Source organism: Artemia sp. Qi Xiang Cuo, chromosome 4, assembly GCF_049724085.1.
Source record: "Artemia sp. Qi Xiang Cuo chromosome 4, ASM4972408v1, whole genome shotgun sequence".
In the NCBI taxonomy this organism is placed as follows: Eukaryota; Metazoa; Arthropoda; class Branchiopoda; order Anostraca; family Artemiidae; genus Artemia; species Artemia sp. Qi Xiang Cuo.
In genome coordinates this window covers 70,621,648-70,643,346 of record NC_142797.1, presented here as the reverse complement: position 1 = coordinate 70,643,346, position 21,699 = coordinate 70,621,648, and the positions used below count along the sequence as shown (strand labels likewise).

Below are 21,699 nucleotides of genomic sequence, written 5' to 3'. Positions count from 1 at the left end.
CACTGAGGGCTTTGAGGGGATTATCATCCTAAAAGACATAATTTCCAGAACTTTCAACTACGTTGAACAAAATGGATATCTCAAAATTTTGATTTGATGTGTTTGGGAAAATGGTGGGCATGAGAGGGGGGTTAGTTGCCCTTCAATCACTTTTGACTTTTAAAAAGGACACTTGCCCTTTCAATTTCCAATTGAATGAGCCCTTTTTAAAGTTTCTGCAACATCGCTTTCTATAAAAACCTTATATGCCCCCAGGGCATAACTTATAACCCTTGCCTTGAGGGATGTGTGGGGGGGGGGGGTGTCATCCTTAAAGACCTAATTTCCAAAACTTCCAACTACGTTGAATAAAATGGCTATCTAAAAATTTTGATTGGATTTGTCTTGGGAAAAGGTGGGCGTGAGAGGGGGGTTAGTTGCCACCAAATCACTTTCGACTATTAAAAAGGGCACTGGCCCTTTGAATTTCCAATGGAATGAGCTCTTTTTCAAGTTTCTACGACAAAGCTTTAAATAAAAACCTTGTGTGCCCCCAGGGCATAATTTTTAACCCTTGCCCTGAAGACTGTTGGGGAGCGTACTGCTCAAAGGTATAATTTCCTGAACTTTAAATTGCGTGGAGCAAAATGGCTATCTCAAAATTTTGATTGGATGTGTTTGGGGAAATGGTGGGTGTGAAAGGGGTGCTAGTTGCCTTCCAATCACTTTCGACTATTAAACAGGGCACTAGCCATTTCAATTTCCAATCGGATGAGCCATTTTTGAAGTTTCTACGACAACGCGTTCTATAAAACCTTATATGCCCCAGGGGCATAACTTACAACCTTTTCCTGAGGGCTGTAGGGGGATGGGGGTTGTCATCCTCAAAGACATAATTTCCAGAACTGAAACTACGCTGAATAAAATGACTATCTCAAAATTTTGATTGGACGTATTTGCGGAAAAGGTGGGCGTGAGAGAGGGGTTAGTTGCCCTCCAATCGCTTTCGACTATTCAAAAGGGCATTAGCCATTTCAATTTCCAATCGAATGAGCACTTTTTGAAGTTTCTACGACAATGCTTTCTATAATAAAAAAACTCATATCCCCCAGGACATAACTTTCATCCCTTGCCCTGAGGGCTGTGGGGGGGTTGTCATCCTCAAAGACATAATTTCCAGAACTTAAACTACGTTGAATAAAATGGTTATCTAAAAATTTTGATCTAACGTGTTTGGGGAAAAGGTGGGCGTGAGAGGGGGGTTAGGTGCCCTCCAATCACTTTCGACTATTAAAAATGGAACTAGCCCTTTGAATTTCCAACCGAATAAGTCTTTTTTGAAGTTTCTACGACAACGCTTTCTATAAAACCTTATATGCCCCCAGGGCATAACTTACAACCCTTGCCCTGAGGGCTGTGGGGGAATGTCCTCCTCAGAAACATAATTTCTATCTGGAAATCAACTACGCTGAACAAAATGGCTATCTCAAAACTTTGATTGGATGTGTTTCGGGAAATAGTGGGCGTGGGTGTTAGTTGCCTTCCAATCACTTTCGACTATTAAAAAGGGCAGAAGCCACTCCAATTTCCAATCGAATGAGCCCTTTTCGAAGTTTCTACGACAACCTTCTTCGATACTTCAGGCAAAAAAAATAATAATACATTGTGCCAACATCATTCTTTACTTAGGCAGCCCGATTGCGCTGCCTGTGACAGCACGATTACGATGCCATTGATTCTTTTTATTATTCTTTTCTCCAGGGGTGATCATATTAAAATAATGGTCCTAGAAGATCGGTTGAGAGCGCATTCAAAAGAAAATTAAAAGCAATAGTGTACTTTTGAAGGGACAAAAAAGTTTTTTGGGCAACTACACCCCCACCCCCCTCCTATGCCCATTTATTTCCCAAAGGAATCCGATCGAAATTTTTAGATAGCCATTTTGTTCAGTATGGTTTAAAGAAAAAGAAATATGTCTTTAGGTGTAAAATGACTCCTCACAGTCCATGGGGAGAGACCTGTAATTTATGAAAGTTGTGCATTGTTTACGTATAGTATTTGTTACTGGGAATTATACAGACATTTTTCGGGGAGGGGGATTTGTGCTTGGGGGTAATTTCCATTAGGACAATCTTCCTTGGGGATGGAAATTTCCGGATAGTTTGAATTTTCCAGTAAAAATTTTACACTGGGGGATTTGACTGAAATCCAATGTAAAATTCTTTTAATTGTCTAAAATTCTCTTTCCCAACTCAATTTTACATGTGGCGATGTTCCGGAGGAAATATCTGGGGGCTATTTTCCACGAGTTTTGATTTCCAGAAAAATTTTTACGGAACGGGGTATTTTAGGAGCGATCGAGAAACCGATTAGAGGTTAAAGTCTTTTTTAAATGAAAGTAAGCTAAGGATGATTTTTCAGGCTGAATAGTCCGCAAGAAATTTTAAGGGGAGGGGGATTCGCAGCGAGGATATAACTTTCTGGAGGGGACTTGAAGGGGGGGGGGGTGTAATTTACGTTGGATGAAATTTTTACGGAGGAGTTTCCCAAGAGGGGGATATATTTCATGGAGGGTGAGCCAGATTTACCTGCATTATTTGAAAAGTCAACAGAAATTAAATAAAAAAACAAGTATTTTTTAACTGAAAGTAAGAAGTTTGAGTTAAAACTCAAAACGAACAGAAATTATTCTATATATAAAGAGCTACCACCTCTTCAATGCTTTACTCACTACACTTAAGCTTGATTGTTTGTCCCAATTTCTTATGAGTGACTAATGAAACACAGGGGCCGTTTAATTAGAATAGGAAACTTTTTTTTTAAAGTGCTACCAGCATTATCGTAAAGAGCGAGGTATTAAGGAGGGGGCAACCTTTCATATGCTGAATAATTTCTGTTCGTTTTGTGTTTTAAAGTTGTTCCTTACTTTCAGTTTAAAAAGTATGTTTTGTTTTTATTTAATACACATCAAACAACAGCCTCAATAATTTCGCTGTGTATTCCACATAATGCAAAAAAGATTTATTTTGAAAAGATTTGGAAAAACAATTAATCCAAATAAAGTTTCAGTCTAGACAGTAAAACTATTTTAAGCCAGTTTAGCTTACATTAACTGAAATAAGTGAAAATCTGATATGAAAAAAGTGCAAGATATTTATTGAAATTGATTATTCAAAACCCAAATTTAAATAGTGGGAATTTGTATTTTAATCTTTCGCATATTAATGGAAACCTTTACTCTACATTCATATGATAAAGTCTCTTACTAACCAATCTACGCTAAGCACACTGGATACAGGGGTGCAGTTGGGGTGTTAAGTTTGGAGGAAGGATTTAAACAATGTTTTGACATAATCGTCCAGCATGCCGACAAATTCGGACACATAAGCTAAATTTTCAAGGTAAATAGGCAGATTTTCTAAAAGCCATGGCAAGCTGAACCAACACTTCAGAATCCCTCCCTCCCCTTCCCCCCTTAGAAGCACCCTTGACTCGATATCATGGTTTTAATCGACTGAATCTTGGATCTTTCACTGACGAAAGTGAACATTCATTAAACAGAAATGTATCGTTTATTGTATTCTAGTTAGTTTATTTGGTAGAAGTTGTTCGTTCTTGAACTCACATGCATTTGAAAATTGCTGCACCAGGTATTGACAACAAATATACTTTGACTTCAATTGACTCACCTCTACTGCTCTCTCCACAATGGTCAGACAAAGCTGATGACTCCGTCCCCAAGGACTGGACAAGCCAAAGTTACCTCAGGAAACCTGGCACCATCTTCTGAATAAGTTACGCATTAAATCAGTAAAAGAAAAAATCGGCTGATATTCGATATTCTTTTTTTTCGATATCCGATAGTGACACTGACCCCCATATCAGCCCAATAATATCATCCGACCGATATATCGATGGGCCCTAGTGGCAATGCAATTCGACCTAGCAAGCAGCAACCTCCAAATAAAACACCTTCGTTGGCTATTATTTCCACGGAAAAATGGAGGACTCCACAATGAATACATACAACGTTGAAGGGTTCCAATAACTTTTAATTAACACTTGCGTAGTTTACCGTATCTTTGCAAGTTTATACTGGGTTTTCCGCCACAGTTTTTTGGCCTCGAATACTACGATGGTGTTGTTCTTCTAACATATCTTTCTTGTCGCTCGTCTTCTAGCAGCAAAATCTTCAGTTCTTTACTTTCATTTTTGACACGTTCTGATATTCGATTTTGTGTGTCTGCTAACCGCACAATTCTTTAATCTTCACTCTAATTTTTGACAAGTTCTTATTCTCGCTGCCGCTTCCCTTCTAACTACGGATTTTTTTTGTACTTTATTTCATTTTTTATTCGTTCTGATTCTTACGGTCATACGTCTTGTAACCGTATATTTTTCTGTTCTTCATTTTCAATTTTGACTTGTTGTAATTCTTGTTGCCGCTATCTTTTAACCACATATTTTTTTGTTCTTCAATTTGGTTTTTGACTCGTTGCAAGTGTCGCTTTCGAAAGTAATCTAACTACATATCTCTTTGTTCTTAATTTTCATTTACCATTACAACGAACCTTTTTCAGTGCCCTTTGCCTTAGCTGCTCATATTGGTCTTATTACATTTGATGATCTAGTCTGCTCATTTTCAGCCGTAAATTCAAATTTCTCAGGCTGTCCTCTTGATCTTGTCTCATTTGATGGTCCAGATTGTTCATTTTGGGCAATTTTTAATTTACATTGTTTGCCTCTAGGTATTATGAAATGCTTGAAGTGCCTTTTTATTTTTGACTTGTTCTGATACTCGATGTCACATGTCTTCTAACTGCAAAGTTATATGTGTTTCACTTTGATTATTAATTCGTTCTGATCCTCGCTGTCGCCTGTCTTCTAACTGAAAGTATCTTAGTTCTTTACTTTCATTTTTAATTTGGGGCAACTAGCCCCCCCCCCAAGCTCTTTTGTCGCCATACCTATCCGATACAAATTTTGATTAGCCAGTTTTTTGGAAATTGTTCGGAAATTAGATAACAAAAACTTCCCCTAGGGCCCGGGGGTTAGGCGTTGTAAATGTTGTCCTGGGTGCGTATACGGTTCTTATGAAATGGATACTCGTATAAAATTCAGAGAGGGCTCATTTGATTGGAAAATGAAAGTTCTAGTTCAATTTTTAAGAGTCAAAAGATATCCGAGGGCAACTAGACCCCCCACACACACCCTTTTTTCCCTAAGCCCATCCGATAAAGTTATTATAAAAGCCATGTCATTAAAAATAGTTCAAAGGTCAGATAAGAAAAATTCCTCTGTCGACGCAACCCGCCAGGGCCCGGTGGCAGGCATTATGAGTAATGCTCTAGGGGCATATCCGGAATTCTCCGCTTCCTGTCCGGAATTCTCCAATAGCTGCGAAAAATACTGAAAAGCGAAAAGCCTGGGAGGTCATAAGCCCGGATGATCAAAATCGTATTGATGCCCGTAATGTTGCAAGAAAGGACTCTAGATCTGGCGGCGGAAGAGCTAACTACAGAGGTCAGTCGAGGAGCACCAGAGCTGCGTCATCAAAAGATTATCATAAATTTTCATACTTACCTGATGAGCCAGAAACGCCCTTTGTCCTGCCGACACATGGCCAGCTTCTTCTAAGTGAATAGGGACAGTGTGGCCATGTCCACCCTATGCGAGTAATCATATGGAATGTAAAGGGTGTGAGAAATAAGGTTGAACAAGTACTGAAGGACCTAGGTGGTGTTGATGAATGAAAGATCTTAAGAATCAAATGAAATGAACCTCCAATCAAATGAACCCTCTCTGAAGTTTATACGAGCATTCCTTCCATAAGAACCATATATGCCCTCAGGGTATAACTCGTAACCCTTACCCCTGAAGACTGTGGGGGAGTGTTCTGCTCAAACATATAATTTCCAGAACTTTCAGTTATGTTCAAAAATGACTATTTCAAAATTTTGATTGGATGTGTTCGAGGAAATGGTGGGCGTGGAAGGGGTGTCAGTTGCCTTCCAACCACTTTCAACTATTAAAAATGGAACTAGCCATTTAAATTTCCAATCGAAATCAACTACGCTGAACAAAATGGCTATTTCAAAATTTTGATTGGATATGTTTGGGGAAATGGTGCACGTGCAAGGGGTGTTAGTTGAATTCCAATCACTTTTAACTATTGAAAAGGGCACTAGCCATTCCAATTTCCAATCAAATGAGCCGTTTCCGAAGTTTGTACGACAACTCCTTCGATACGAAGTGCCCTGGTCTGAAAAAAAAATAATATATTGTGCCAACATCGTTCTCTACTTAGGCAGCGCTACTGCGCTGCCTATGATTACGCACCGTAATTCTTGAATGTGATTTGTTTAACAGACAAGTACCAACATATTTAATATATAAAGTTGGTTAGATTAGGTTAGGTTTGGTATCTAAAATAATGCGTTCTGGGCGGTCTGCTTTCCATAATTCTCTGTTGTAGTTTCCATAATTATGTTTCTAAAGTATTATATTTTCATCATATTCCATTATGAATAACCTAACTTCACTTATTAAGTGTGATTGGGATAACTGACTAGTGCCAAATTAAGTACCCTAAGTTGAATCTTGCTTTTCTTTGGGCAATTGTTTGACTGCTTACACACATAAGATTGAAAATCAAATCCTTTAAATATTTGCTTCAAATATTTTAACTGCATGAATTACAAATGCAAGACTTTAGACAAAATTTTAAATATATCAATTACCTCTAGAAAATCTCATTGTTTTTCAAGAAAAAAAAGTCCCGTGCAAGAGAAGAGATAGACTTGCAGCTCTAGGGAATGGCTCGGAGTAGAAAAACTGGCTTTAAAGCTTCAAAATTATTTTGCAAATTGTGTGAAAAAGACATGGGAACCATAAACCTACACCAAGTACTTAAGATTGCGCAATTGGCTACGTAAAGGCAATATTAAATCACTGTAAGAACTAGTTTTTAGAGCTATATCTACAAAACGAGATATACTTCCATCATCGCGTTTAATTTACTTCGACTCACTTGAATGAATAGTTATCAGAAGAATAGATATCAAGAACATATATTTTAGATATATTATTCCAGACAATATAGATGTAAATTATGAAAATTGGATTTGTAAAATCTTTTAAAGTTTCTGGGACCACTATGGCTGATATACTATTAAAGTGAGTTATTTTTCTGTTGCGTTTTTAGTTAAATTTTAGATTATTTATCTCTTCCAGCTTTTTAAATTGACCTTACTTGACGACTCTGAAAAAAGAGGTTGTAATTACAATACCAAGCATTACTTTTGCAAATGTAGATAAATAGTTGGCCGCCTCGGCAGGGTCGTATGCAGGATTTTTTTTCTGGAGGGATTTTACAAAAAAAAAAATTTTCGGGGGGGGGGGGGAGGAGGTCATACAAAAAAAACTTTAGAAAACATATCAAAATAGTTTTTATATTCATTTTTGTACATTTTTACGAGTCAAACAAACAAATTTGGGTTGGGGGGATTTCAATCCTCTAGCCCCCTGGATACGGCCCTGCACCTCTGAACGAAACATGCCAAACGAAAAAAATTAGTACCATTAGATTCTTTGTTAGATGTTATTTCTAAATATTACAATCGTTTTCTAACGATTCACCTTCCCCCTCCCGTTTTTCCTGATGGTCACAGATATAGCCCTAGGAATATGTACAAAACTAAAGGAGAAGACTAAACAATGAAATTTTTACTTTACAATATGTTGGATATTTCTTTCAATCAGATTATCACGTGTCCTTACATTGTTATCCACTTCAAAATCAACAAATATTTTATCCACCTTCCATTGTAATTTATTGAGGCTAAACTGAGTTTCATCAAGCCGAGACGGTATTGGTGCATTATGTGGGGTCGGTTTTTAAGTTTAAACTTACCTCTCATTTATATCAGAAATAAAATTTACCCCTACCTCCCTAATGTAGTAAATCCAGGGGGCCATATATAGGGGGTTAGGGGGTTCGAACCCGCCCGAAATGTTTGTCTGACTCGTAAAAACGTAATATAAATGGAAATAAAAATTATTTTGTATGTGTTTTTTGAGTATTTTGGTGTAGCCCCCCCCTCCGAAAAAAATCGTTTTGAGTAAAACCCCCTCCGAAAAAAATCCTGGGTACGGCCTTGCTATCAACCACTATATACTTACCTTTGCCATTAAAGTTAAGGTATTAGGCAATAATTATGTCCTAGCCTCTATGCCCGTGCCACATTATAGTAACACTTGTCGATAAAATCAAAATTACGGACGACTACAGGGCCAATAGAGTAGGCCGTTCGTAATTTGTCGAGTTGACCATTGTTCAGCTTCCAAGCATAAATTTCTTGACTGACCAATCAGAGTCAACGTTGAAGGCATACTTTTTGAAACTAGAAAAGGTGGAAACTTAGAACAGCAGTTTTTCTATCTGGGAGAGGAATTTGAAATAAGTTAAGAAAACTTAGCATTAGTAGACAACAGTTGGACACAAATTAGTGTTGGAGCAAACTCTTTAAACTAATTTCTTGCAATTTTAATTTTTTAGTTTTTAGATACAAGTGTGACGCTAAAATCAAGAAAATTGCCATGTCATTCATGATATATGGCTTTGTTTATCGATAGATATGACTATGATGTGGCGTGGGCATTACTCCTATGTATGGCTAAGTTGAAGAAAAACCGCCTTTTTTAGATAAATATAAATTTTAGGAATAAGACCAGAGCCTAAATCATACCATAGAAAAGTGTTTTCAAGTCATCATCTCCAATGTTTCCTTATTTCTAGGGCTTTGGAGATTGCTTAGAAAAAAGGTCTATACCTATCTAAACTTTGAGAAATAAACCTTTTACCGTAATTTTGGGTTTTTAGTCCCAGTGATCCTGCATGAAGACTAGGCCTACTCCTGAGAAGGAAACTTTGCAAAAACAAAGAGTGTTACCATTCAATTCCTCATTCAACAATCTTTCCTAAAATTATAGAAAAAAATAACACTTGGCTTGAATTTGCCATTAAATGCTCTCTAAAGGTATAATTGTCATTGCCTTTGCAATAGTGTCCCACAATCCTCCCTCCTTTAACGGTGCCATATAAAGTCTTACTTATAACCAGTTTACGGATTTTGTGGGCTTGCCACTTTGTTTTGCTTACTTATCATCAGGAGTTGGTTCATACTGCCAAATAAAGCTAATTTCGAGAGAAAAAAAGTCAGCAATCTTTTTTACATTTCCTAGGTCTTTACCTAACCCCACTAGATGGGGGCTTGGAAAAAATTGCAACGGCGGTGATTACTACATTTGGAAAAAAAACCATTAAATGGGAATCAAAATTTTCCATTTTTCTATTTAATTCCTGACTTATAAGCAACATTCGTCTGTATTAAATCAAATTCATCGAGAGACAAAAGATTTAAACCATAGATAGAATTACATTTAAAAATGAGTTGGTATTTTCAAATCAAAGTAAAGTCGGATTTTAGACCTCTGGTAACAGTGAAGTTTATGTACTCTTCTGAACTAAACACTACAATAACAAAATTCCTACATCGTTACATTCCGAAAATTTACTCTCTACTGGATTTTTAGAGGCACATCTAGCTTGATTGAGTCCAAGCCTCCCCCGAATCCCTTATGCCTGGATTCGGCTCTGGCTAAATTCACAGTTTACTGACTTTTTTTTCGCTATATTTTTTACAAGTTAAGTGAAACTTTAGCGTAATCCCTTAGGTGGAAGCACCCTCATACAGAATATGGTTTCTGTTTGTTTAAAGTTTTAATGCTAATCTTTACTTTCATTTGAAAAACCTTACTTTATTTGTACAACTATATGTAAAGGTGACATATCAGTGCTGTGATTTTAATTTTCGTTCTTTTTCCGTTTAATTTGATTTTTAACTAATTAAAATTAAAATTTAATTTTTAGTTTGATTTAATTTTTAAATTTTAATAATATTTGATTATAATTTCTTTTTTGAAATTTAATTTCATTTTTGTGAAAAAGTTTTCGTCTTTAAATTTGATTTTCTACTACTACTACTAACAACTCACCGCAGCACCAAGCCGCCTGAGGCCAACACAGCTACGCACGCTTTTCCTCCATCCTAATCCATTAAAAGTATCCCTTTAAACTCCCGCCCATGAAGTTCCCATTTCCTTTAAATATTTCTTTATGACGTCCTCCCACCCCAGACGAGGACGACCTGCTTTCCGTTTAGCCCTAGACGGTTGGCCGAAAAGAACGATCTTCGGCAATCTGTCAACCTTCATCGGCACAACGTGCCCTAGCCACCTCAACCTTTCTTTCATTATAGCCCTAGAGGGCGGTATTGAACCACATTTTTCGTATAGTCTATTGTTTGAAATACGGTCGCCGGGTACCCAAAACAATCCTTAAGCAATTTCTCTGGAAAACATCTAGCAAATCTTCATCCGCTTTTCGGAGCGCCCTTGCCTCAGAGCCATATTTGACCACTGTCGTCACTGTAGCTTCTAATATTCTAATCTTGGTTTGCAGATTTATCTTCCTATTCTTCCAAACTTTTTTTAACTGTGAAAAAACACCCTGAGCCTTGGCGATTCTACTTTTAACATCTTCACTGATCCCACCATCTTTACTAATAATAATACCAAGGTAAGTGAAGCTGCCCAGCTGATCAATCTTTTCATTACCCAACGTCACCTTTTCATCTTCACTTATTCCTAGCCTTAGTAACTTAGTCTCCTTGACATTAATTTTTAAACCTATTCTAGCACCCTAAACTTGCAAAACCTCTAAAACTTGATTCATTTGGCTGACACTTTTATCTAGGATGCTTAAATCCTTAGCATAATCTAAGTCCAGGAGACTTTTTCCTCCCCATTTGATTCCGTGGTCTGCCATTACCTTTCCTGTTCTCCTTAATACAAAGTCCATCAAAATAATCCATATAAAGGGGGGTAGAACACAACCCTGCTTAACTCCTGATTTAATACAAAACCAGCAGCTAACCTCATTTCCTACCTTAACCACAGCAGTGTTATTCTCATACGCAACACTAATAACTTTGATGTATTTATCTGGTATCAAACAATTCGTGGTAACGAACTGTAAGTAAGGAGCGACACGGCTCAATGGTAACCGAAACTCTAAAAAACGGAATTTTGATACCAATAGATACATCAAAAGAATTAAATTTTAATGCTGATTTCAAATATATAAGTTCCATCAAGTTTAATCTTACCCATCAAAAGTTACGTGCCTGAGAAAATTTGGCTGATTTTCGAAAAAAGGGGGAAAGACCCCTTGAAAGTTATATAACCTTAATAAAAATCATACCATCATATTCAGCATATCAGAGAACCCTACTGTAGAGGTTTCAAGCTCTTATCTACAAAAATGTGGATTTTTACATTTTTTGCCACAAGAAAGATCACGTATGGGTGTTTATTTATTTTTTTTTTTTTTTTCTTATTTTCCCCAGGGGTAATTGTATTGACCCAGTGGTCCTAGAATACCATAAGAGGGCTCATTGGAACGAAAATTAAAAGTTCTAGTGCCCTTTATAAGTGACCAAAAAAAAGGAGGGCAACTAGGCCCCCTCCCATTCTCATTTTTTCCCCAAAGTCACCCGATCAAAATTTTGAGATAGCCATTTTGTTTAGTATGGTCGAAAATGTGATAACTATGTCTTTTAGGATGACTTAATCCTCCGAAGCCCCCGAGGGGAGGGCAGAAAGTTATGAACTTTTCCCAATGTTAAGATATAGCATTGGTTATTGGGAAGTATACAGACGTTTTCAGGGGGATTTTTTTCTGGTAGTGGGGAGTGGGGGTGGGTCGGGGGTTATGTGGGATGATCTTTCCATGAAGGAAGTTTTATGGGCGGAAAGGATATTGCTATGAAGGGGGCACTGGATTTCCCAACATTATTAAAAAAAAAATTAGAAATTAAATAATAAAAAAATCAAGTTTTTTAACTGAAAGTAAGGAACAAAATCAAAACTTAGAACAAACAGAAAGTATTACGTATGTGGTTGGGTTCGCCCCGTAGTTAATACCACACTCTTTAAGCCAAATATTTTTTAGTACTTTCATAAGAGCTATTTATTCTAATTAACGGCCTTTGTGATTAAAGGGTAATTTTTAAAGAATTGCAACAGAATTTAAACTTTACAGTAAAGAGCAAGGTATTGACTAGGGGGCGAACCCCCTAATATACGTATTAAAAATCTATGAATATAGAAGTTCGTTACGTAAGTTAATTCGTAAGTTACGTATATTTATTACTAATAAAAACGTTCGTAAATAAAATCAAACAAGTTTCGAGAAAGCGATTTAACATAATAAAAGTAAAATTAATATGCAATTTTTTTTGATTATTCATGTACGGTGAGCCAAAATCAAAACCTGCATTAATTCAAAAGCGTTCAAAAATTAAATAAAAAAAACAAGTTTTTTTTTTAACTGAAAGTAAGGAACGACGTTAAAACTTAAAACGAACTGAAATTATTCCGTATATGAAAGGGGCTATCCCCTCTTCAACCCCTTGCTCTTTACGCTAACGTTTGACTTTCTCACAACTCAATTTTTTTAAACAATAAAAAACTTTAGCGCAAAGAGCGAGACGTTGAGGAGGGGATAGCCCCTTTCATATACGGAATAATTTCTGTTCGTTTTAAGTTTTAACGTCGTTCCTTACTTTCAGTTAAAAAAAACTTGTTTTTTTTTAAATTTAATACCATACAGGGATCAAACCTTTACTAAAGGTTTTCTATCAACAGGATCGAACGCTTGCTCATAATCCATAAAACTGAGGACCAAAGGTGTTTGGAAACTCCGGCACTTCTCAATTATTAGCCTAATAGTGAAAATTTGGCCGACACATTCTCTACCTTTTCTAAAACCGCACTGTTCTTCTCTTCAAACTTTGTCTACGACATATCTCAGTCTAAGAAGTATCATATTACTAAGTAATTTACTACCTACAGAGACCGGACTAATGCCTCGATAATTACAACACTGAGTTTTATCACCTTTCTTATAAAGTGGCTTAATTAAGGTATTCCTAAAATCGTTAGGTAATTCCCCTTATTCAAAAATCATATTCATAATCTTCAGTAGCTTATTTCTAACCTCAGAGCCACCATATTTAAGAAACTCATTTACTACCCTATCAGCACCTGGAACCTTATTATTTTTTAATCCTTTTAGTATTGTCTCTAATTCCTCCTCACAAAACAAATCTTCCTTCACATCCAAGGTATCACATACTTTTTTCATTTACCTATATATCTTTTTCTGCAACTCTATCTCGGTTAAGCAAATTCTCAAAATGTTTGGCCCATCTCTCTTTAGTTTTTTTCCTTATCGCCAATTGCGGCCCCATTCCTATCTTTTACTGAGCCAAGTCCGGATTGACTACTCCCTCTCTATTTATTAACATGCCAATACAATATTTTACTATTATGCCGTCTAGGTTTTATTATCTGATAAGAACTTTTCATTAATAGTCTAGTTTTCAAAGAAAAAAGTTGGTTCTTTGAAAAATTACTACACAGAGTTTAGAGCAGATTATGCTAAATATGTGTACAGTTTTATTCTGCCGTACCGTAAAATTGTACATCATGCATTGGGCTTACTTACTTCCTTTTCTTTTGTAGTTTTTTTCTAAGAGAATAAACGAAAGAAGATGTTATTGTTAGAATATTTTTGAATATTATTGTTGCTATTCATGTTTATATGCAGCTTCAACTAGCTTTAATGTTATCTATTTATAATTTTCCTTCTTATTTCGTTACAGGATATCTTACTTTTATGGAATTTTTTATGATCACGTTACAGAATCAATAGTATTTAAGAATATAGACCCAGCTATTGATCGGAAAATTTCAAAGTTTGATATTCTTGTCAAAGAAACATGGAAAATTAACGACTTTGAGAAAATGCTTGGAAATGATTTCGTCTCTTTAACAATTTTGCGTAATCCAGTTCAACAGTTTGAATCAATGTTTGCATATATGGATATGAGACATTTTTATAATGTATCTTCTTTTGAAAAGTTTCTTGAAAAGGTAGAGCTTGGAGCCGTTAACGAAGAGAGATTTTTGCAGCTTTATGGACGAAATCAACTATCTTTTTCCCTTGGGCTTGAACCAAAATTTTTTGAAAATGAAACAGCCATAGAATCATTTATAAATGTCATTGATAATCAATTTCAGCTAGTGATGATATCAGAATACTTTGACGAGTCAGTCATTCTATTGAAAAATCTGATTGGGACACACATTGGGCAAATGTTATACGTAAAACAGCTTCCTCGAAAAAAAGAAACGAAACATGAAGTGACAGGAAAACAGAAGAAAATACTGGAAAAATGGCTAGAAGCGGACGTAAGACTCTATGAAGCCTTCAAAAGGTAAGAAATTTCGGTACTTATGTCTTTTAGCCACTCCACTTAAGTCAAGTTCTTCATCTAAGAATTATGCTTAGGTTAATCTCAGAAAACCGGTTTCATAGCTACAAAAACAAGTGACGGATGACTCAATGCATTGGACTTATAAAGAATGCATCGAACTTGTATGATTTAGGCTATATATTTACACGTTAAAGGGGAGGGGGTAGGTTACTTTACCAAATATATTATTATATAAAACAAAGGCTATATGAAGGTTATATTTCATTAGGATTAACCTTAAATTCACTTCTTGAGTGGGGTGGCGATAAGACATGAGCGCCAAAATTTCCAATTTCATTATATGATAATGATAACTTACGTAAAAATGGCCAGTATACGGTAGGGTGGGGGTTTTGGTTAATAATCACAAAGAAAGTGCTTTTTTGTGTAAAGATTTTAAATTTTACAAGGGCTACTATTGAAAAATCTCGCATGGACGAGCGGTGTCCTATCCCCAAATACCTTGACTGCAGCTGTAATTATAACAAAATGTTTAGCACTTATTTTAACCAAAAGTTAGTAAATTATAAAGAACTTAGTAAATAACAAAAAATTAGTAAATTATTTTAACCAGACAATTACTAATATGAAAACTAAATCGTCTTAATTTGGATTGAAAGTAGTAATGTAGTTGTTGCTTTTAATGGCTCTTGTGGCCATCGAGAATTAAAACAAAATATAGTAGGCAGTAAAGACTGGATTAAAAAACTAAAACGAACTGAAATCATCCTCTGCATGATAGGGGCTGCTAAACTCATTATCCCTCGCTCTTTCCGTCCAAGTATAACTTTATAAGGCCATTATAAGGTAGGGTGGGGGAGGGGGTCGAATAATCACAAGGAAGGTGTTTTTTCTGTGTAAAGATTTTTAATTTTTACAAGGACTACTTTGGACAAATCTCAAATGGGCGAGTGGTGTCCTATCCCCAAGTACCTTGACTGCAGTTGCGATTATAACAATATGTTTGGCATTTTAAAATACAGTCAAATATTATAGAAAAATGAACCACGAAGTTAGTAAAATATTTTAACTAGACAACTACTAATGTAAAAGCTAAACCGTCTTAATTCTGATTGGAAGTAGTAATGTAGTTATTGCTTTTAATCATTCTTGTGAGTAGTATCGATATACACAGTCCGAAACTTACAAGGAAACTTACGCCTGAGTCATGAATATACAGTGCAGTTTGAATAATACATTGACTTACCTAGGACAGTCAGCTATTACTATGAACGATACATGAGTTACCAGACTGGTTTCTGAGGCAACATCCATTTTTTGGAACTAGGAGCGAGATTGTGTAATGCAATCAGACTGGTTTCGTTTCACGGGTTCATTAATAGAACAACTAATGTTTTTGAAAAGGGTGATTACTTCTAAGGTCAATAACCAAATTAAACTTCCGATGGTTAAGAATGCGTCAGGGTTAATTAAAGAATGAGGAATGGAATGATATAGTTAGAATGGTTTTAAGTTGAAAATTGTACCATTTGCGTAAAAATAACTCTATTTGCGAATTTTTTTTTGCGAAAGGGTATTTGCGAAAAGGTATTCCGTTGGTTAAGAATGCGTCACGGGTAATTAAAGAATGAGGAATGGAATGAATCAACAATACAAAGATTATGCTCAGATACGTAATAGATTTGACGCCTACAAAAGACATTGATACAAGGTATTCAATAGCTTAGTTGGCTTTATATCATTTTGCGTAAAAGCTAACTCTAATTACAAAAAAGGGTTTAGCATTAGCGAATTGGACTGTGTGAACGATATTAATTGTTGATTGAATAATAGGGATGTGAATGATCCTAATTAGTGATCTGACTGTATGAAGGTGGTAAAAAAAGGGCTAAACTGATTATCAGTTAAGGTAAGCCCGAAGGGCTTGTTAACTCAGGCAATTTGTTATAAATTTGGAACAACATCAATCTATGAAAATGGTTAACGATGATAAAATGGTCCTGTGAGTTGACCTGGCTTTACTTCTTCGATGTGTTCTGTATAATACAAAAGTGGCATTTGAACAGTGTTGTCAATTTAAAATAGAGTCTAACGTTATAGTATACTATAATGTTGATACTAAGAGAGATGTAGATGTCAAGAAAAATTTTAATAATGAAATTCAGAACAATCCATAGAAATCCTTACTAATCAAGTAGTGAGTTGATTATAGGTTTGAAGCATCATGGATCATAAGCACCAATGATCCTAACCACCAAGGACCTCAACCTCCAAAGGTCCCATACCTCCAAGGGGCTCCTCCCTCCAACTTTTTGGCCCCCCCTCTATATTTTTTTAATTTTTTTTTGAAGTTTTTTTTATTATTATTGTTTATAACATGTTATATTTTTTCAACTTTTTTTTTATCTCTTAGAATGACATGTAACATACTTAAAACAAAAAACAAATACATTTATTATGTTCCAAGTTCAAAATGAGAATGATACAGAAATGTTAGTCGTGACTTTTACTATTAGAAAAATATTGTTTGTAGTAGCACTTTTTTTTATTGGACTAAATTTTTTGGGACTTCGAAATTATTCAACTTTTTTTACGTATCTTAAAATGACATGAAATATGCTTATGGCTTTAATCATTGTACTCTATGCTTGCTCAGAGACACGATGTGGCCTTCCCACTGGTACTTTGGCAGGTTATCGACACTACCTAGTTTATTGCATGCATTAAATCAGTATTTTTTACGCAGTGGAACGATAAACACATAAGTCATATCTTTAAAAAACTGAAGATGGAGCATTTTAAGAAAGTATGTTCACATGATTGTGTTATTGTAGTATTGAATGCGGACAAGGAAAAGTATTTAAACTATGAAATAAGTACAAGTGGTAGCACTATCGGAAACGTATGCGTGAACTGTCATGACAGTAAGGAATTAAATTTCTTTGGAGTACCGAAAAAATTAAACACTCATGTTGGTGGATATGCGAGATTGAAATCTCCAGAGATGATTGCACTCAAAGAGATTGCCAAAATAAAAATAATCGTTGATGATAGAGGACAACTCCTTGCTACTGTTGCAGGTAACACATTGCCTACTGATACATCCTATCGTCAGCTTTAGGGTATTAGAATTCAACGGAAGGTCAAAAGAAGAAAGGCCTACTCTTCTACTAATATCATAAACCATATCTTGTCTACGAGCCGAAACTGTTACCTGTGTAAAAATAATGTTGTAATACACAGTGAAATTGCCGGAAAAATAAAAAGGGCATTGGTAGAAAATATCAATAAGGAATATAAAGATGAATCGATGAAAAACAAAGCGCCAGCAAACGTTACTACCATTGATCAAACAGTTAATGAACCAAATAATACCATAGACGAAACGCATAATGAACCTTTCGGTGACACATCAGTAAAAATTATGTATGACTCAAAATGGAATAATGATTATTCTACTGATTACGAGCTAAGAGAAGACAATAGCTAGAATATCCAGAGATAACATGGTGAACTATTTCATGGAACAGATTCAAAATGTCCAAAGTTGTTCATTGATATTAATAATGTATCATAATATATTTTTATAATAATATTATACATGGTATTATTGCATTAAAAATATATTATGCATCAAATTGTTATCTGTTCATTATTTTTAGAGTATGCTAGCATATCAGACGTTTAGAATGTCTATTAAAACATCGGAGATGTAAGAAAAGGAATTAGCATACATCTATTGTCATACACATCGGATAACATTGACAAAATCTAAGTATCAGAGTGAATAAATTTTTTCTATCAACATCTTTGTCAGATACATCGGATAAAATTGACTAAATCTAAGTATCAGATTAAATAAATTCTTTATCAACATCCTTTCTCGGATACGTTGGATAACATCGACAAAATCTATGTATTAGAGTGGATCAATTCTTTATCAACTTCCCTTTGTCTGATACATCAGATAACATTCACAAAATCTGTGTATTAGAATAAATAAATTCCGTATCATCATCCTTTGTCAGTTACGTCAGATAAAATTGAGAAAATCTAAGTATCAGAGTGACTAAATTCTTTATCAATGTCTTTTTGACAGATACATTTTATAACACTGACCATATCTAAGTGTCATAGTGAATAAATTCTATATCAACTTCTTTGTCTGATACATCAGATAACATCCAAAAAATCTAAGAACAAGAGTGAATAAATTCTTTGTCATCGTGCTTTATCGCATATTCTTGAGAGAACTAAGAAAATCTAAGCATCAGAACGAATAAAATCTGTATCAATATGTTTTGGAAAATACGTTTCATAGTACTAACGTAATTTAATCGTCAAATTGAACATATTCCTAATTAAAATTCTTTATCGTTATGATCTGTCAGATACGTCGGATAACATTGATAAAATCTATTTATTAGAATGAATAAATTCTTTATCATCATTCGTTGTTGGGTATGTCATTATGAAATAATTGTAAGTATGTAAGTAACAAACTCTTTCTTGAATTCACTTCTTCTATACACAATACAGAAATTAAATTCAGGAAATTATGAAAAAATTTAACAAATTCGTTATTAACATTCTTTATCGATTGAATTCGCTTCCTGAACAGACAATACAGCAATTTCACAAAATATATGTATCAGAGTGATTAAATTCTGTATCAACATCCATTTCTCGAATACATAGGATAAAATTGACAAAATCTATGTGTTAGAGTGAATAAGTTTTTTTTATCAACATTTTTTGTCAGATACATCGGATAAAATTGAAAGAATCTAAGTGTCAGAGTGAACAAATATTTTTATCAGCATCCTTTGTCAGATACATCGGATAAAATTGACAAAATCTAAGTACCAGAGTTAATAAATGCTTTATCAACAACCTTTGTCGGATAAAGTTGACAAAATATAAGTATCAGTGAGTAAATTCTATATCAACATCCTTTTCTCGGATACATAAGATAAAATTGACGAAATCTAAGTGTTAGAGTGAATAAATTTTTTTATCAACATCTTTTGCCAGACACATCGGATAAAATTGAAAAAATCAATGTGTAAGTGTGAATAAGTTTTTTTTTATCAACATCCTTTGTCAGATACATCGAATAAAATTTACAAAATCTAGATATCAGAGTGAATAAATGGTTTAACAACATCCTTTATCGGATATGTCGTATAAAATTGACAAAATCTAAGCATAAAAGTGATTTAATTCTATATCAACATCCTTTTCTCGGATACATAGGATAAAATTGACAAAATCTAAGTGTTAGAGTGAATACATTTTTTTATCTACGTCCTTTGTCAGATATATCGGATAAAATTGACAAAATCTAAGTGTCAGAGTGGATAATTTTTTTTCTTATCAACATCCATTGTCAGACACATCGAATAAAATTGACAAAATGTAAATATCAGAGTGAATAAATACTTTATCAACATCCTTTTTCGGATATGTCGGATAAAATTGACAAAATCTAAGTAACAGAGTGATTAAAATCTAAGTATCAGAGTGATTAAATTCCATATCAACACCCCTTTCTCGGATACATGGGATAAAATTGACAAAAGCTATGTATCATAGTGAATAAATGCTTGATCAACATCCTTTAAAATGCATTATCAACACAATTTGTCGGGTATACCCGATAAAATTGACAAAATCTAAGTATCAGATTGATTAAATTCTATATCAAAATCGATTTCTCGAATACATGGGATAAAATTGGCAAATGCTAAGTGTCAGAGTGAATAATTTTTTTATCAACATCTTTTGTTAGATACAACGAATATAATTGACAAAATCTAAATATCAGAGTGAATAAATGCTTTATCAGAATCCTTTGTCGGATATGTTGGATAAAATTGACAAAATCTAGGTGTCAGAGTGAAGAATATTTTTTATCGACATCTTTTGTCAGATACACCAAATATACTTGACAAAATCTAAGTATCAGAGTGAATAAATGCTTTATCAGCATCCTTTGTCGGATATCTCGGATAAAATCTAAGTATCAGAGTGATTAAATTCTATATCAACATCCCTATCTCGGATACCTGGGATAAAATTGACAAAATCTAAGTATCAGAGTGAATAATTTTTTTTATCAACATCTTTTGTCACTTACAACGAATATAATTGACAAAATCTAAATATCAGAGTGAATAAATGATTTATCAGCATCATTTTCGGATATGTTGGATAAAATTGACAAAATCTAAGTGTTAGAGTGAATAATTTTTTTTATCAACATCCTCTGGCCGATACATCAGATAAAATTGACAAAATCTAATTATCAGATTTGATAAATGCTTTATCATTTATCGAATATGTCGGATAAAATGCTTTATCATTTTTCGAATATGTCGGATAAAATTGACAAAATCTAAGTACCAGAGTGAATCAATTCATTATCAACATCCTTTTTCGGGTATGCCGGATAAAATTGACAAAATCAAAGTATCAGATTGAATAAATACTTTATCAACATCCCTTTCTCGGATATATGGGATAAAATTGACAAAATCTAAATACCAGAGTGAATAAATTCATTATCAACATCCTTTGTCGGATATGTCGGATAAAATTGACATAATCTAAGTATCAGAGTGATTAAATTCCATATCAACATCCCTTTCTCGGATACATGGGATAAAATTGACAAAATCTAAGTATCAGAGTGAATAAATGCTATATCAACATACTTTAAATGCATTATAAACATCATTTGTCGGTTATATCGGATAAAATTGACAAAATCTAAGTATCAGATTGATTAAATTCTATATCAACATCCCTTTCTCAAATAAAAGGGAAAAAATTGAAAAAATCTAAGTGTTAGAGTGAATAATTTTTTTTTATAAACATCCTCTGTCAGATACATCGGATAAAAATAACCAAATCTAAGTATCAGGTTGAATAAATGCTTATTCTACATCATTTTTCGGATATGTCGGATAAAATTAACAAAATCTAAGTATCAGAGTGAATAAATGCTTTATCCACATCTTTTGTCAGATATCTGGGATTAGATCTAAGTATCAGAAGGATTTAATTCTATATCAACACCTCTTTCTCGGATACATGGGATAAAATTGACAAAATTTAAGTATCAGAGTGAATAATTTTTTTTATCAACATCTTTTATCACTTACAACGAATATAATTGACAAAATCTAAATATCAGAGTGAATAAATGGTTTATCAGCATCATTTTCGGATATGTTGGATATAATTGACAAAATCTAAGTGTCAGAGTGAATAAATGCTTTATCAGCATCCTTTGTTGGGTAAATTGGATAAAATT

General features: G+C 34.4%; 1 protein-coding gene across 3 annotated transcripts in view; it reads left to right on the top strand.

Annotated features, from left to right (window-relative positions):
- The first annotated feature begins 7,007 nt into the window (after positions 1-7,007).
- The window catches only part of LOC148953388 (galactose-3-O-sulfotransferase 2-like), a 44,138-nt gene continuing 29,446 nt past the window's right edge, over positions 7,008-21,699 (top strand). For all 3 annotated transcript variants that reach the window (XM_089088520.1, XM_089088518.1, XM_089088519.1), the window contains exons 1-2: positions 7,008-7,155; positions 13,767-14,381. In XM_089088520.1, coding sequence (XP_088944646.1) covers positions 7,091-7,155; positions 13,767-14,381 — 680 coding nt within the window. In that variant the 5' untranslated portion in view covers positions 7,008-7,090. The remainder of the gene's footprint in view (positions 7,156-13,766; positions 14,382-21,699) is intronic.